At 41.1% G+C, this 16,695-nt stretch overlaps 1 protein-coding gene across 1 annotated transcript; it reads right to left on the bottom strand.

Annotated features, from left to right (window-relative positions):
• Positions 1 to 1,119: 1,119 nt before the first annotated feature.
• Positions 1,120 to 15,819, bottom strand: trappc11 (trafficking protein particle complex subunit 11). The gene is made up of 30 exons (XM_055023341.1): positions 15,503 to 15,819; positions 14,257 to 14,482; positions 13,295 to 13,464; positions 13,084 to 13,154; positions 12,749 to 12,863; positions 12,567 to 12,666; positions 12,013 to 12,086; positions 11,774 to 11,870; positions 11,482 to 11,615; positions 10,615 to 10,756; positions 9,835 to 9,928; positions 9,364 to 9,443; positions 8,911 to 8,989; positions 7,937 to 7,991; positions 7,704 to 7,849; positions 7,544 to 7,605; positions 6,777 to 6,909; positions 6,281 to 6,411; positions 5,785 to 5,910; positions 5,511 to 5,704; positions 5,285 to 5,433; positions 4,379 to 4,500; positions 4,174 to 4,293; positions 2,988 to 3,053; positions 2,687 to 2,843; positions 2,491 to 2,602; positions 2,322 to 2,413; positions 2,082 to 2,215; positions 1,731 to 1,898; positions 1,120 to 1,635 (listed from the first exon to the last, which is right to left on the bottom strand). The coding sequence occupies exons 2-30, from the start codon at positions 14,458 to 14,460 to the stop codon at positions 1,591 to 1,593; spliced, it is 3,372 nt and encodes a 1,123-aa protein (XP_054879316.1). The 5' UTR covers positions 14,461 to 14,482; positions 15,503 to 15,819; the 3' UTR covers positions 1,120 to 1,590.
• Between the last annotated feature and the right edge of the window lie 876 nt (positions 15,820 to 16,695).

Here is a 16,695-nt window from a genome sequence, read left to right as displayed (position 1 = left end):
AGAGAACTTCTAAGCACATCTTAAATTACGATATTTCAAAATACACTTTGAAAATACAAGGGATAAAATAATTATTGAACATGGCAAAAATATCCCAATAGTGTTGAGAAGAAATCCAGAGCAGAGGTCACAATTGGACCAAAAAGGTCAAATCAAAATAGGTCTGTTAATGAAGTTTTAAAACTCTGTGAAATGACACAGGGAAGAAGTATTGGACATATGAAGTAGAGAAGCTGCAAAAAGTGAGATCAGGCATTTAAATACCGGCCATATAGACTGTTCAGTGGTCAGATGAGACGAGGATTTAACTCTCTAACACACACCATTGCTTCTAACTGGTTTAGAATAACGCACGGTGGCAGCATGTTGGAGAAACTTTATAACGTTAGGTCTGATTTGTTCTTTTTCTATACTTGTGCACATAATTGTGGGTTGAGATATTGAATGTCTGGACAGTTATTTCACGTTTTTGGATCCTGGAAAGATTTCTGCTTTTATTTTACTTTGGGACAGTTTTGATGTATAACTGTGGCAACAAGGTTTTATTTTAACAACTGGGAGCAGGTGATGGCATCCTCAAAAATCAAATACCAGAGCCATTCATACTTCACAAGGATCATATCCCCAACTCCAACATCTTGTAGTCGGCTTCCAACCACACGGCCTGACAGATTTAAAGTGGCAAAAGCAAATGAGTTGGACCAGCAGTCATCCAGGTCATGTTGCTGGGGAACATGTCCTCATGGAAATCTAGCTTTTAGCATGTCAGATGTCTCTTCAGATTAATGGCAAGACTGACTATTGCAGGAGATTCGTTCTGCCCAAAGCTTCACCATCCGTTCAAATATACCCGAGTAACATGAGTTCCAACACTTAATTTTCGTTTGGGATAAATAACACATTTTTGAATTGAAGTGAATCATGCTTTTTGCCATATGACAGACTTCATATATTTAAAGAAAGGATGAAAAGGCCCAGAGATAGTCCTGATAATTATCTGAAAGTATAACCAGAATCTAAAGAAAGAGAAAGAGCTGATAACAGAAGAAACCCCACCTTCAGAACATGAACCTCATTTTTGTGGAAAAGTGGTTCAAAAACACACCTGAGCCAAACACGGCCAATCAGAAATATATTTACTGATAAAAACATGGACGTGTTAAATATTTATTGCCCCCACCAAAGCCTTAACTGTGTCACATTTTGACAGTTGAGGATTCTGCAAACATGCAACAATAAGACACGGCAAGTTTTCTATTACTTCAGCATAATCACTCCTTCAACACATTCAAGTCATGGATTAATCTCCCAAATCAACACACAACTCACATCACATCAGATTCCTCCAGGATTCCCCCGGATAAGACAGCTTCAGTTCATGTTTTTGCTGCTTACACAATTCATGTCATCACTTTCACTCGCTGGTTGTTTCACACTGAAACAACAGTCTCCTAATGTTTGGTCGACATTTTTTACAGAATGACAAGTAACAAATAGTGTTCATCATGACATCTCTGTGGAATGATAAATCTAAAGAAACAAACACAATGTTGCTTGGTGGTATTTACAGTAAACAGTTTCATTCTCTTCTCAGGCTGCGGCGATGGAGTCGTCATCTGGCTGTCGACCCTGAGGCTGGACACAAAGAAACAAGACGTGTTTCAAGTCAGACCCGAAACACTGAAATTCAGGGGAGAAAAGGCTCAGAGGTGGGCGGGACCGCCGGTTACCTTGACGAAGATACGCTGAGGCAGGAAGCGTCTCAGTGCGGTGCTGCTGGACGTCGGACAGCGTGGCAGGCAGATGTTGAGCTGTGGTAGTGTTTGGTAACCAGCCATCAGTGGGTAGTAATTATACAGTATCTGCTGCTCTGTGCCGGGGAGGACCCGCAGTCGGACCTGTGTATCAACGCACACAGCCAATTTTCTTAACTTTGGGAGATTGGTGATCTCCAAAAATTAAGATTTTTGCACGTGAAGCCGACCTTATCCACTGATGTAATCTACAGTGCTCACAGAAGGAGCACCATCCTCGTATATTCATACTCTTATTTTGAAGGGACTGGCAGTTTGATGTCGTACCTGTTTGAGTCCAGAGAACATGAAGGCATCCGACGGGTCAACAGCTATCTCTACCTCCTGCACCTGAGCCGTCCTGTTCTCTATGTGGTAACGAACTGGAAGGGACTCTCTGACCCGCCCGAACGAAGGCAAATCTGACACACAACCGCAGGCACAGACACACACAACATGGCTGGCTGAGCTCAGAGTTGAAAACAGATAGTTTGGTATTACATAGAGAGAAGTGAGGCATGTACTGACCAGCATAGATGTAAAGAGGGACAGACTCCAGGATGACATGAGGTAACGAGACTGGAGTCTGGATGAGAGGGCTGTCTGCGCTGGAGCACTTCCTGTTCGACACAGCTATACCTCTCAGACATGCCTTCATACACACCGGTGTTCCTCTGGATGTGTGTGTTCAACATACCTCTTCCATGAGATGATGTACTGTCCTGTCGCCACCGTGTTGCTGCTACTGGTGTCTGCAGGACATCGAAGACAGAAGCACTCACTGGCGCTTTCTCCTGTCTGCAGAACCACTGAAAACGCAAACACAGCATCGTCAGCCCTTCAGCCGTTGTAGCTGTAGCCCTGTAGCCCATCACCCTGAGCTGCCCTCATACCTTGCTGCAGCTGGGACTGGAGCTGTGGCGTGTTGCTGGTCACCGTCAGCAGCTGCAGGGAAGACGAGCTCAGCAGGAGAGGCCAGGGTGAAGACGAGAGGATATCTGTCATCAGCAGGAAGGGGATGTCTACTGCTACCTGCTCTAATGGCTCAAACTTGACACACACACACATACACAGAGACTAGGATCATGACGGAGTCCTCTGCTTGCTACAAACCTCAACATAAAGTCCAATCTGTGCTAGTCAATATGACAAAATTTATAAACGTTTAAAAACATCTTCGTGTGAGCTCCAGACCTTTGTAGATACAAACTTGACCGACACTTCAAATGGGACTACGGTCTCCACAGTCACCGTCTCATCCTGGATCACACAGAAAATAAACAGAAAACAGCTGATTATGTCTCTACACAGGACAGGAAACACTAGTTATGCATGCAATCTAAATAATTAAGAAGAAGTTCTTATTTTAGGAATTAAAAGAGAAAAAAAGATTCATTATACACACAATGATATATCTCAGTTTTAGTTACTGATTTTTATAGAAAACTAAAGCTCCAAATATATCAATAAAAAAGAAAGAAAAAGAAATTACTAGACAACATCTTTGATTACAAATACAAAGAAAAACAAAGAAATAGAACACAAAATATGATAAAGTATGCCAGGAATGTTTTGTTCATGTTCAGGTCTATGCCAGTGTTTTTCAAAGTGAGGGCCACTAGAGGGCGCTGAGAGGGCCTCAGAAAGCTGGAGGAAAGATAAGAGCAAAAAAGCAACAAAAAAAAAAAAAAACAATTCCAATAAATTTTCAATCAGAATTTTCTTTTATTTATAAAATCTAATCTGCTTTACAATTATACTTAAAATTATAGGTGTAATTTAATAAAAAGTTATTTGCTGTGGTAATCTTTCTCACTGGCTGCCAGTCAAATTTATCAAGCTGTTTTGCTCATTTATGCTAAACCAAAGTAATAATTGTTGACCAGTGAATAAAAACATTTTAAAAGTCTATGTCTCTATATAATGTGTAATATTGTCTGTGGGTTATCGGAGGAGGGTCCCAGGCAGAAGCTGAAGCTGTTTGGGCGCCGTGGCATGGAAACGTTTAAGAATCTCTGAGGAAAACCGACAGTCAAAAACCCTCCCTGCTAACATAGCTGCCTGTTTACAGAGAGTTGTCTGAGGGCATATTAATACATAATTGAGTGGATGGAAAATTGTGGTAGAAAAAGCTGCTGAGGAAACAGCTTGAAGCTGGAGTCAGAGCTTCAAGTTTCTCAAAAAGTAAGTAACTTCTCCTTATTGCTCTAGAATGATTTTAAATTCCTAAGAAATTGAATGCTGGGTTTTCATCATCATCAACAGAAAGAAAAGCATGAAATATTTCCCTCAGGGCATAATGAGTCCATGTAAGTTCCCCATTCTGAATTAAATGACTGAAATACAGAAAATAATAATGCTCTCCCATGAGGCTCTCTACCTTATGACATTTACACACGATGTGTCTTCCTTCCACAGCGGTATCGATGCTGTAGGCCACATGAAACAAGAAGATCCTCGGTCCGGTTGAGACACACCTCATGTACACACACTTCTCCAGCTAGAGCCGAACATAAGACACGGTTACTGGAAGAGAGAAGCTGTGGAGCCTCTGGTGTGTGTGTGAGTGGTGTGAGTGTGTATACCTTCTCTCCTGGTGTCAGATCTCCCAGAGGCACATCGGTGAGCAGAGCGGGAGCGTTGTCATCACACACACTGGACCCGTCAAGGGTCACATGGGTGGTCTGTCCTAAACCAGCCTCCTGGCCTGAAAACGCAGAATGAAGCTCATTCTCACACAGTCACAGAATGTTGTTTTATGATGTCAACATATAATATGAATATGATGTTGTGTGACTGGTTCATAGAGATTAAACTTATAGATTAATTTAATGAATTGGAATATTACTGAAAAGTATATTTATTTCAGAAACTTTATCATTATGTAAGACATTATGTAGATTAAATACACAGATGGATGTTTTCAAGTGCTTAATTTTATTTATGATGATTTTCTGTTAACCATTAATGAAAACACATTAAAAATTAGAATCAGACCAATAAAAAAAAAAACTATTTCTAAAAACAGAAATGTGAGTTTAATGAAAAGTATCTTTAATACCTGATTAAAGGTTGCTATTTTTGAAAAGGTGCCTTTAATCTGACTATGAGCCTCATCAGAAAGAATATTTGAACATATTGAACATGACTGGACAATTAGAAATATGTATCGCAAAAGACAAGTGATCAATATCAACGTATAATACATCTGAATTTTTACTAAACTAATAACCAGAATTGCACTGCATTCTGGGGGATATATGCAGAGGAATGTCTTTAGCTGCTCAGCCTCTTGAAGCAAGCTAGGCTTTAAGAGCAAGCCTAGCTTGCTCACTCATTGGTTACCTAGCGACAACCTGTTGAGTTGAGCAGTGTCTCTTCACTGCTTAAAAATAAACAACAACCGCATGGAGAGAAAACTGTGGATGAAGTTTTACAGTACTTCAGATATTTAAAACAAACAATTAAATATGGAGGATAAACGAGTGAACCTGGTTTGAGACCGGCAGTGAGTTTGACATCCTTCGCCACAACGTCCTCCTGTGACTGGATGGTGAGGCTGATGCAGAACATCTCATTGGTGAGTGCGGGAGGCTGGTGGCTGAGCTGGACACAGATCCTGGGAACTCTGGAGATGATCCTGGACACAAGCAGATGGCAGCAGGTCAGCTCATGGCCAGCTCTCGGGCCTGCAGCGAGCTGAGGTCAGGACATTACATGGTGCTGTGCTGCAGCGTCAAGCAGTCCCAGTCTAATTCCTGGCGTGCCTCGCTGCCCCGCCCCCATCTCCGTGACGATCTGCTGGCCTGCAGGGCCTCCTGGGTGGAGGCAGCGTCTCCACCGGCCCCCCTCCAGCTCAGGAACACACAGCGGCCACTGTCGCTGCCCAGCATCATCTCTATACCCGTCATCTGCACACACACAATCAGTCATGGCTTCTGCTACAGCTTCCCTCTCTGTCACACACACACACATACAAGCATTGGCTTACCTCCACTTTCTTACCCACGTCTTCAGTTTTAGCCACAAAGCTGAAGTTGTAGCATCTGGGTTTCCCTGGTAACAGTGTCATGCTGTCCTGACCTGATGATTCCACCACACACCACTGGTTATATTCCTGTGGATGAAACCAGACTGACTTCAACTGTTCTGGATCAACAGTTTTCATAATGCCTAAGACATGTTGTCAGTAATTCATAGAATAAAAGAACAATGTTCATTTTACTCAAGTAGATATCTATAGAAAGTAAAATCAGAGAAACTGATTACTTTAAGTGGTCTCTTAAGAGTTGTACGTAATGGGAATTTGTGTGAACATACAAACGTTTGTGTTACACCTGAATTTCACCTGAATTTCTCCAGTGTGGGACAATAAAAGGCTGATTCTATTATATTCTCAGAACTCAGTGTGGAGTACAGTGACTTTACAGTATACATGTCTTTACTTAAATAACCTAAATGAGTTTTCTTCAGAGTGTGGAGGGCACCTGGTTGCTGAGGCTGACGGTGAGCTTGCTGAATGACACGGGGTGCGGACAGTCAGCTCTGAGGAACACCTGCAGCTGAATGGGCTGGTCCACATGGAAGCTGGGTGACTGGAACCGTGCTTTGCATTGGACTGATGTGAGAGAAAGAAAATTAACACGTGAAATACTGAGCTTCCTTATATGCTGCTTACAGAAAGACAGACTTATAGAGTAGCTCCTAATTATTCATACCTCTTAAAACTACGGGTGCTGATTCTGAAACAAACCGAAACCTCCTGGTCTTTTTCCTTTTAATTCCAAAAAGCTCCATTGTTGTACTGATTGTTTCAGGTTCTATAATAAACCAGTTTTTCTAGAGACAGTGTCTCTCATTTCAAATATGTAAACACTGAAGTTCCCACGGGGTTCAGGTTTGGCTTTGAAGACAAGCAGCTAACAGTCCTGTTTAATTTTAAGCAGCTGCTGGAGATAAACGGCTGTGTGTGCGTTTACTAACTGAATGGGATGTAGTCCTGCATTTCCACCGTCAGCTCATTGGATCCAGACAAAGCCATGCGGTCGGTCCATAGTGACCTGGCAGCACCAACTGAAGACTGATCACATTCAGACTCAGCCTCTGGAACGTCGTTCTGCAAACAGGAGGATGCAATGTGAACACCTGGTGCATTGTGGGCTGTCTAGCATTCCATGTGTGTTAGCACTCAATGGCTAAGTTATTTTAAAAGGGCAGTGTTTATGTTTTACAAGCACATAGTGTCATTTTATAGCCAAATAAAGTAACTATGTTCCCATCAGTTGAAAATAAATAAAATAAAAATATTATATATATCAAGTAAGACTGAAAAAAAGTGTACTTTCTGATTTAACACCTTGAGCCATCCTGTTCTCTCTTTCTGAAACTTTACTTTGCAACTATTAACCCTTTAACAACATTAAATCAGCATTGCACTGAGAAGTATCTCCTCTAATAAACTTAGCAGATGTTTGCTAATTGCTGCTGGCTAGTCTGAATGGGTTATGTGGAGGAGTCGCTCTGTGGAGGAGCTGTGCCTTGAAGGTGGCACTAGGTCCACCCAGGCATTTAGCACAGCTGAATGGTTGTCATGAAGATTAAATGATTTCTTAAACATGCATTAAAGAATCAAGGCAACACTCCAGGTATTGGAGGAAATATTATAACACGATCTAAGGTTCACAAAAGTTGACTTTCTATGATCTTGACCCTTTAAAAGAGGAGGTTCTGGTCTATCCCTTTGGTCTTACCATTAAAACTTTAAAGAGGTTCTTCTCTATCCTGGATTTCTGCTCCTCTTTCAGGGTAGAAGCTAAAGGACAAAACTGAAATAGTCAAACTTATATCCAGTTGTGGGTTTCAGTAAAATCCTCCAGTCTTATCTGTGAGGGTGATTCAGGGTGCTGGTACCTCTGCCCAGCAGCTCCATGCAGTAGATGACGTAGTCTTTGACACTGGCCATCAGATAAGCACAGTGCAGAGCTGTGGTCAATATGGCGGTCAGCAGAGGCCACCAGCGCTCTGTGCGATAGTCACACATCACGTAGTCCAGCAGCCTGACCAAACACAAACACAGAGCATGTAGCATGTAGCAGCTCCTCCTTGACAAGCTAACAGTGGAACATGTGCAGAACGGGGCTCACTTTAAGGCTTTGGTGTAGTCTTTAGCATGGTAGTATTCCTCTCCCATCTGCACCACTGCAAAGGAGAAAGAAACTAAAAGTTAGACACAAGAGGGTCAACAGGAGTCATGATCTGCATATGTCAGTAAGTAGAGATGCACCAACTTGAAAATTTGGGCCAATATCAATAACCGCTGTTATGACAATAAGCAATATTCACAACATGATATATATTTTAAGGTTGCAACTAATGATTATTTTAGTTATCTAATACTATGAATTAGTTATCAGATACTCTGAATTATCTTGAGTTATCACTAAAACAGGAAAGATAGACCATATAACACCAGTTTTAAAGTCATTCACTGGCTCCCTGCAGCTCAAAGAATAGATTTTAAAATACTGTTGTTAGTTTATAATTAGCACCACAATACATTAAAGATCTGCTGTTGTTGTATCAACCTTCCAGACCCCTCATGTCTTCTGGTTCTGTTCTACTCTGCATTCCCAGAATCAGAACCAAACATGGAAAAGCAACTTTCAGCTTCTACGCACCACAGATCTGGAACAAACTTCCAGAAAACTGTAAAACAGCTGAAACACTGAGTTCCTTTAAATCTAGACTGAAAACACACCTATTCAGAGTTGTATTTGAAACGTAACCAACTACAATTTAACAATGGCACTTGACAAGGTAATGTTTAGATTGTTGATTCTATGTTACATGACTTTGTGTTTTTGTGTTTGTTATGATGTAAAGCTTGTCTACTTCCCCACAATCCTTTCCTGCATCACTCTTACACGACCAACCTCCATTCTTCCCTCTCGAGAAACGAACGGCAACAAGATGGAAATAAATATTGCTTATTCATATCATCCCAGTTTGATTTATCGGTCCAATAGGTTAAAGAAAGACTCGTAATGTTTGATACCGATGTCAGTGCTGATATTCGATGCTGTCAGGAAGGCTGAATGGAGAAGAGACAAACACTTACTGAGGTGACTCTTCATTCGAGGGCACTTGTACTTCTTGAACTGGGCCACAGCGTTACTGAGAAGTGCTATAATCAGCTCCTGTGAAGGCAGATATTACAGCCAATTAAGGTTTTCCATCTGCTTCTGGTTATTTATTACATTTTTTAGAAAGTGTTTTGAACTTCAGCAGTTCTCATCAAAAAGGGTTTGGCTTACAGCATTCACACTGCATTTTAGCAGGAAATGATTTTTCTAGTTCTATACTGAGGTACAAAGAAAGAACATGTTTTGATCCTGCTGTTCTACACATGCAGGAGTTTCAAGAGGGTTTTGTAACAACTAATTAATGAATAGATTTGTATAGATGACTCAAATAAGTTCACTTCACTTATGTTTCATAAATAATGTCTGTGGATGGAGTTGTTACTATGATGAAGAGCAGCTTCCATAAACCCAAATGGGAGTTTCCTTACAGAGTGTGGGACATCTCGCTCCTTAATCTGCAGAGCCAGGATCCCCAGCTTCTCCTTCTCTGGATCTGTTGGATCAATACCTAGAAATCAAAACAATGGTGTGAGTTCAGAAGGTCTTTCATTTAAACCCTTTGTTAGCTCTTAATCAGGTGGAGAACTTTATTTAAACTTGTTTTTTATTGACTGAAGACCTTCAAAGTCATCTGAAGCAACAACTTTCAAAGTTTTCAATTCAAAAATACTTTATTCATCCTGAAGATAAATTAATATTATTCCAACTTTTACTGTCTGAGTATGCCACAGATGATGTCAGACTAAAAGTCTCCATGTGTTTGTGTGTGTGAATGAGTGTGTGTAGAACAGGCTGTGAGGCTATTTTAGATTTAGTGATGCTGCTTTATAGTCCAGATCTGGTCCAGTTCCGCTTCAGGCCTAGTTTAGTAGTTCAGATTAAAAAAAGGAAAAACATACTCTGGTGTCCTTGTCTCCAGGGTCTCTGTCCATAGAAGTCCAGTCCTCCACTCTGGGTGTCCAGGGGGTCTGGGGAAGGATAGGTCATCCCCGCCTGCAGAAACCAACAGTAAAACCCTCAGGTCAAAGGTATCCAAACATTTTGCCCTGGGAGCCAAAACTGGCAAAATTATACAACAAGCAGTGTGATATTTTCTTTAAATTAAAAATGCCACATTTTGGACACTCCTTCCATAGGTGGGATCAGGCCTAGTCAATGCATATTTAGAAAAACTCAAATGTTTTTATGCGTTTTACCCTTTCATCCATACAAAAACCCAATTTAATATTAATGAAAATAATTGTTTATGAAAACTCTGAACAAAGAGGAAAATCCATTTGTATTTGCATGCCTCAATAGGAAAATTGAGTCTTAGGGTTCCGTGCATCACAGTCTGCAACAAATAATGTGCCAATATATCCATACTAGCTTTGACATGTTTCTAGACCACACACAGCCACAGGTTTAACTGGTGCCATATTTAACTTCTGTCAGAAAGTTGTGGTTGTTTTGAAGCGTTCAGATTTGCTGACAGGTTTTAGTTTTGCGCTACATCGCCCCCTATGGGTGTGGCATGTTTATAACAACGCTCAGAATTGCATTTGTGTTGGTTCATAAGGGTGAAAACTTTTCTGAAATCAATCTGGTGTGCACAATTTTATTTTCTTACAATGATGTGGAGGATATATTTGTATTTGATAACACCAGGCTAGGTGTGTACAGAGCGGCGTGTGTCTGACCTGACAGAGCTGCTGGGCCATCTGCTTCCTGTCTTGGCTATAACAAGCGGCCTGCTGGTAGTAGAAACCCGGGTTCTGAGTCTGTATGGCGGTCAGTCCCAACTTTATGGCCTCATCGAACAACTCGCCAAAAGACTGGAACCTGGTGGAGTGCAAAACACTCTCTGAGGTCTGATGCACAGCCTGCACATGTTTACAGCTGTCTGCCTACAGGACTCATCAGGTCTTTGACTCTGATACCAGTCAATGGTTCGCTCTCCCACAGCACCTTTCTGACCTCATTAAGGCTCACACACAATCATGCTAGGCTTTCTGATACGCATCTATGACAGAAATACTTAAGTTGTTTTTTTTCCTACTAGCACATATAGGACACACAGCAAAAACACAAAATCTTACAAATAATTTTGGTCTAATTTCTACTGCAAATATCTTAGTACATGTGAAATAAGAGTAAAGTAACTTACAAGAGACTTTCTAGCAAGATATTTTAGGAGCTTGTTTTAGGCTTTTGCACCAACAGTGAGTCACCTGGTGCCTGGATTTCTTGTTGCAATAATCAAGAAATCCATTAATCGTATGATAAATTAAAAAAAAACAACTATTTGTTCATTGTGTACATCTACTCCCATTTGCACATAAAAAACACTTCAATGACATATTTTCCAGATATAGTCATGTTGTTGCCAGATTCTAAAATGAGGCGAATACATCCTGATATGTGCAAAAATGTGACATATTACACTGTTATTAATTATTGAACTAACACTCCTAACTACAGTGTACACGTTTCCCTCTTCTGATGGTGCCTTAGCTTTCAGGCATCATCAGGAGATGATGTGTTTAAGTGCGGCGTGTGCATCTCACTGTTTGGACATCCATGCAGAGTGCTCAAAGGCCAGCTCAGCGCAGCCGATCTTCTTCTTACACAGGTCGATGTGCTTCCTGAACTGAGCTATGGCGTCTAGAGGAGTGTTGTGCTGAAAACACAGGCGGCAAATCTGCAGAGGACACACACACACACACACACACACACACACACACACACACACACACACACACACACACACACACAAAGAAACATGAAACTCCAGTCATCAAACTGAACTGATCCAGTCAGTCTAATGATACATCTAGACCCAGAGGAGCAGGACTGGACCTTGTAGTTGATGAATCCTGCCATGGTCTTGATCTCCAGCATGTTGGTCTCATGCGCTCTGAGCTCATGCACCAGGCTGTAAGCAGCTCTGTAGTACCTGCAGCCACAGAGACAAATGGGTCAATTCTCAACAGCTCTTGGTCACAGCAGTGTTACATGATTATCTTAGATAAGTCTTGTTTCCCCCTTAAAACAGCAGAAACATTTAAAAGGGTTTGAATGTCATAAATTAAACTTACTTGAGAGCGTTCTGGGTGTCCTGCTTCAGTTCACTGAGGAAAGCCATTTTAAACTGATGTCTGACAAACAGCAGCTGCCATGAGCAACACCAGGAAGAAACACACACACACCGAGGGAGAGAGGAGCATTACAACACACTCAACACTGTTCACTTTATTGATTTAAAAAACAAAGAGAAAACCCAAGTTTCATTTTCTGTCCACTTCAGCATAATATATTGCTGCAACAGTTTATCCTGGGTTTGTCCACATTACAGCAGTTTGTAAAAAGAGCAATTCATGTTCTTTTTAAAGCATTAAATACTGTTCACTATGAAAATATGGCAGATATCTGCACAGTAGGCTGAATTTACTGACAACTGTTATAAAGAAGGGAAGGAAGGAAATATGTAGAGAAGGATACATCATTACAACAAAGGGAATAACGTTTGGAAATAACAATATTTTTCCTTGCTTTTATTTTCTTCAGACTTGAAAACTGAACCCCTTTCCCCCCTTCTTGGCAAGTTCGTGGTTGTAACGTGGCAGAGCGGGGAGTCAGCAGCCAGGCCTACCTGGTGGGTGGTCTTGTTGAGGAACTCCTTATGGGATTTGACCCGACGGATTTCTGTGTAGTAGTAGGTCTGAGCGTGCTCATAGAAGGCGTTCTCCAACCTTAGAGGAGACACCAATAGACAGGAAGCTGAACTCACACTCCAGCCAATCAGACCTACCCAGCTGCAGGCGCTTCCTGTACCTTATGATGTAGCCCACCAGGTGGTCAGTGTGAGGCAGGACAAACAGGCTCTTCCCGGACAGGTCGCAGGAGCTACAGAGAGCTGAGGCTCTTTCTGACGCCACCAGGTCCTCTCCTGTCAACACACACATGATTCAGACAGGAACCACATGGAATGCTGGGAAAATACAAAGGTAAACGGCTTCACACATACACACAAACACGGCACATCCACTTCCCAACCATGCACTAAATTCTGCTGGGTTTCTACATGAGATCCCAATCAGTACACACACCAATAAAAAAGGTGAAAAAACTTCAGGGGGTGCGATTACTTTTGCGATACGTTGTTTTACCTGGAGGTAGAGGAGTTTTCTTTTGGATTAAAACCACTGCCACTTTGGTGTTTCTGCTCTGCAGACTGGTCCTACAGCCAAACAGAACCAGTTCCAATTTGGTTAAAATCCGCATTGCTAGCCACACAGCTAAGCTAACTCAGACTGTATGTTAGAATGGATCAGACACTGTTACTGTAACCTGATCACTGTAATAACCATGCCTCCCCACCTGACAATTTCCACTTTAGTCGCGCATTCCGACTGCTTCTCCTTCCACTGCGGGTCATCCCAGTCCAGCTCGTAGAACAGAACCACCAGGGCAGGGACAAGGTTCAGGTGTTTGTTCATCCAGCCGGTCTTCACGATGCCTTTTGGGATGTACCACTCATACGATGTTCGCTGGGCACACAAGACAAAATATTTATGGCAACTAAAAAGAAAAAAAAAATAGTTCTTTTGTTTTGGCTGTTTTTAAATGTTGGTGGAGTGATCAGCGGGTATGAAAGCACTGCTAGTGATGTAGAAATAATCTTGAGATATTCAAGTCAATTCAATTCAGAAATTCTTTATTACCCAAAGGTAAACTGAATGATTGCGTAATTCTCTTTATCCAAGTATTTTAGAGTTATTACGGATGGTGAAGTTGCAGGAAGGAAAGATCTCCAGTAGCAGTCAGTCTTGCAACAGATACGAAGAGGTTTCTGACTGAAGATTGTTGCTAACATGCTAACAGCTAAATATCTGTGTGGCAGACCATATTTCATATTAACATGTCCTGGATGACTCCATCAGTTGTTATAGTTAAGGTTCTATTTGTGTTTTTGAGATGCTATTCAGCTACTCCAAGTTGTAAAAACGGTAGTTTGTTGCAAAGGTAACACATTATAGCAATCTCTGAAAAGTAAAAAACTAAAAGCAAAATTCTTTCCAGCTGCACAGCATCCAGAACCAGAGGGAATAATTGTACAAACAGCAACTCCTCCACCAAAAACTGATGAGCAAAAAAAATCTTCGGAAAAAGAACTAATCAGAACATAAGAGAGCTATTCCAACATGCCTCCAAAATTAAACATATCTGTTTAAATCTATCTGAAAGCATGTCACTAATCTAACCTTGGTTAAAAGCTTCCAGATCAGAGGTCAGAAAGGTAGGCTCCTATGTATGTCACAAAACACATCTCTAAAGCTCACCTTAGTGCGGCATTTGGGATACTCATGATCTCCTGGGAGAACCTTGAAAGAGATAGGGACTCTGTCAGCGCGCCGGTTGGCACAGAAAGCGTCCCAGATGGCGCGATGCACGGCGTTGTACACCACATCCAGACCGGTTAAAGCTACGAAAGCCATGGGCCGGCAACATAGCTCTGGGGGAAGCTCCCACTGGGATCCTGCCATCACAATGGTTCAGCAGACAGACCTGACGAAGAGCAACATGTCATGACAGCGAGACTGACACTCAGTCTTTAGGTTTCTGACCGCCCACCAGGTCATGTTTGCATCTCTGTAGTCAGCAATAGTAACCCCACTGTTACCAACTCAGCAACTTTCTTACAATAGTTAACAGAATTTCAGACAAACAAAGTGAAATTATTTGTTATTACTGGATGAACTTTTGAGAATTTCAGATAATAATATAAACATAATCAGAGTATCATGCATTACATCTTTTTATTATTCTTATATTTTGGCCAACAAACCCATGCTTCATTTAATAAGCAACTATTGAAAATATGTACTGTTATTACATGAATATGCGCTGACTTAGAATATTCTTGAATGTGATTTTAATAGATATGGATTAAAATTTATATATCCTGCATGACCTAATGCGAGATTAGCCAAATAAAGAAACTATTTCAAGTTAATTACGTGTCATTTATTCTAACAGGCAGGTAAATGAACACAAATCGTTACAAAAACATTTGAAGGGAATAAACACCTTTTAGATTCATTCACTTTAAAATGAGTTATTTAGAAATTTTGCATACAAATTTTCAAATTTGGTGAATAACACAAAAATAAAAAATGTTGGCTAAAAAGCGGTATTGGATGGAGTTAAATCAATAACATATCGGAATATAGCAGACAGAAGAAAAGTCCAATCGAACAGCAGCATAAGCAGAGTTTGTGAACAGGAGGTCACAAGACTGAGAGGCTAACAGTGACAGGTCTGTTTGCCTGGTCCAGCCCGAAGCCCAGCCCGGGTTACAACAATTCATGTGACAGCAACATGGAAACCTGCAGAACCTCCACAGAGAGGCTGCCAGTGGGGATTTTAGATAATACAGATATTCCAGTCGTACAGAAGCTAAAATCTTATGGCGAAAGCGGAACTAAGAAGATAACCAGGCAAGGCTAACACGTAGCGTTTGGTCATTCATATAAGAAAAAAAAATCCTTATCCTAAACGTGATCAAGAAGGTTTGGAGTAGAATACCTCAGTGACATCTCTTTAGGCGACTTGCAGACAGTAACGCAGCAGGCTCAGGCTGCACTTCATGGACTGAAACAGAAAAGCTAGGAGCTAGCTAGATCCTAGCTAGCTACTGCTGGGCGAGGCCACCAAGCCTCAACTCACTGCTAACCGGAAGCTGTCAGGCTCAGCTGTCGATTAATTGCTCTTCTGCTCATCAGCGCACAGCTAATCGCTAACCTGTCAACCTCAACCAAACTGAAAATACCAGCTATTCTAGCCGGCAGCGACAACAACAACAAACTCCGGAGCTAGTTAGCTACCTTCAGTTGATTATTACTTCCGGTTCAACTTCTCAAAATAAAAGGGTCAAATTGTACAAGTTTTTAAAAAATACCAAAAACAAGGACAGCTGTCTTATCGCTGTTTTACACGAATGTCAAAACCTTATTCTAATATAATAATTATTTGATTGTAAAATTTAAATTCCTCTTTCCTTTCCTCTTTCTGTTTATTTTTTCACACTGTTGTTTGTTTTCTATTGTCATAGACTTTTTCTTGCTCGGTTTATCTGTGAAGTGCGCCTTGTCATTCTGTTTTTATATCTCTAATAAAGTTTTTTAATGAAGGTCAGTCATACTGTCAAGAAGTACGACTGGCAAAGATGAGAGTAACTGCAGAAATATACATATAGCCTAAAAAAATTAATGAAATTCACAAAATGCAACATAATAAAAGCATTATATGAACTGAATAACTGATTGTTATTGGGATGGAGAATTTTTTAACTCAAATCAATTGCACATTTTATTATTCATTGTAATTAAAGTGTCATTGTGACGTGCATTAATATTTATTAGATGCAGTAACACCTCCTGAACATGTTTGTAGAGGTGGCTGACCAAGCCAGTAAAAGTTGTGGAGGAGCACATCTGAAATAAATAACAGAAGGCCATCAGTGGCCTTTTTCCAGTCATATTGACTGTGGTTCTGGCTGCAGCCACAGGACCCATGTCACAGAGTGGGACTCTGAACAGAATAAACAAGCTAATCTCTGTCATGTCTTCAGCTTCCCTGTGGGAAATGATCCACTCTCCAGAGACAGGCCCGGGAAAAACAACACAAAAACTGGAGTTTCCAGATTCAGTTCATTCCTCTCCCTGGGGATTACTGATTTCCATGAGACTCATCACATTGATGTGTTTGTCCTTCTGTTG

The sequence above is a fragment of the Poeciliopsis prolifica genome, unplaced genomic scaffold (genome assembly GCF_027474105.1).
Source record: "Poeciliopsis prolifica strain line A6 unplaced genomic scaffold, Auburn_PproV2 SCAFFOLD098, whole genome shotgun sequence".
Classification (NCBI taxonomy): domain Eukaryota; kingdom Metazoa; phylum Chordata; class Actinopteri; order Cyprinodontiformes; family Poeciliidae; genus Poeciliopsis; species Poeciliopsis prolifica.
This window is presented reverse-complemented; position numbering and strand designations above follow the sequence as displayed.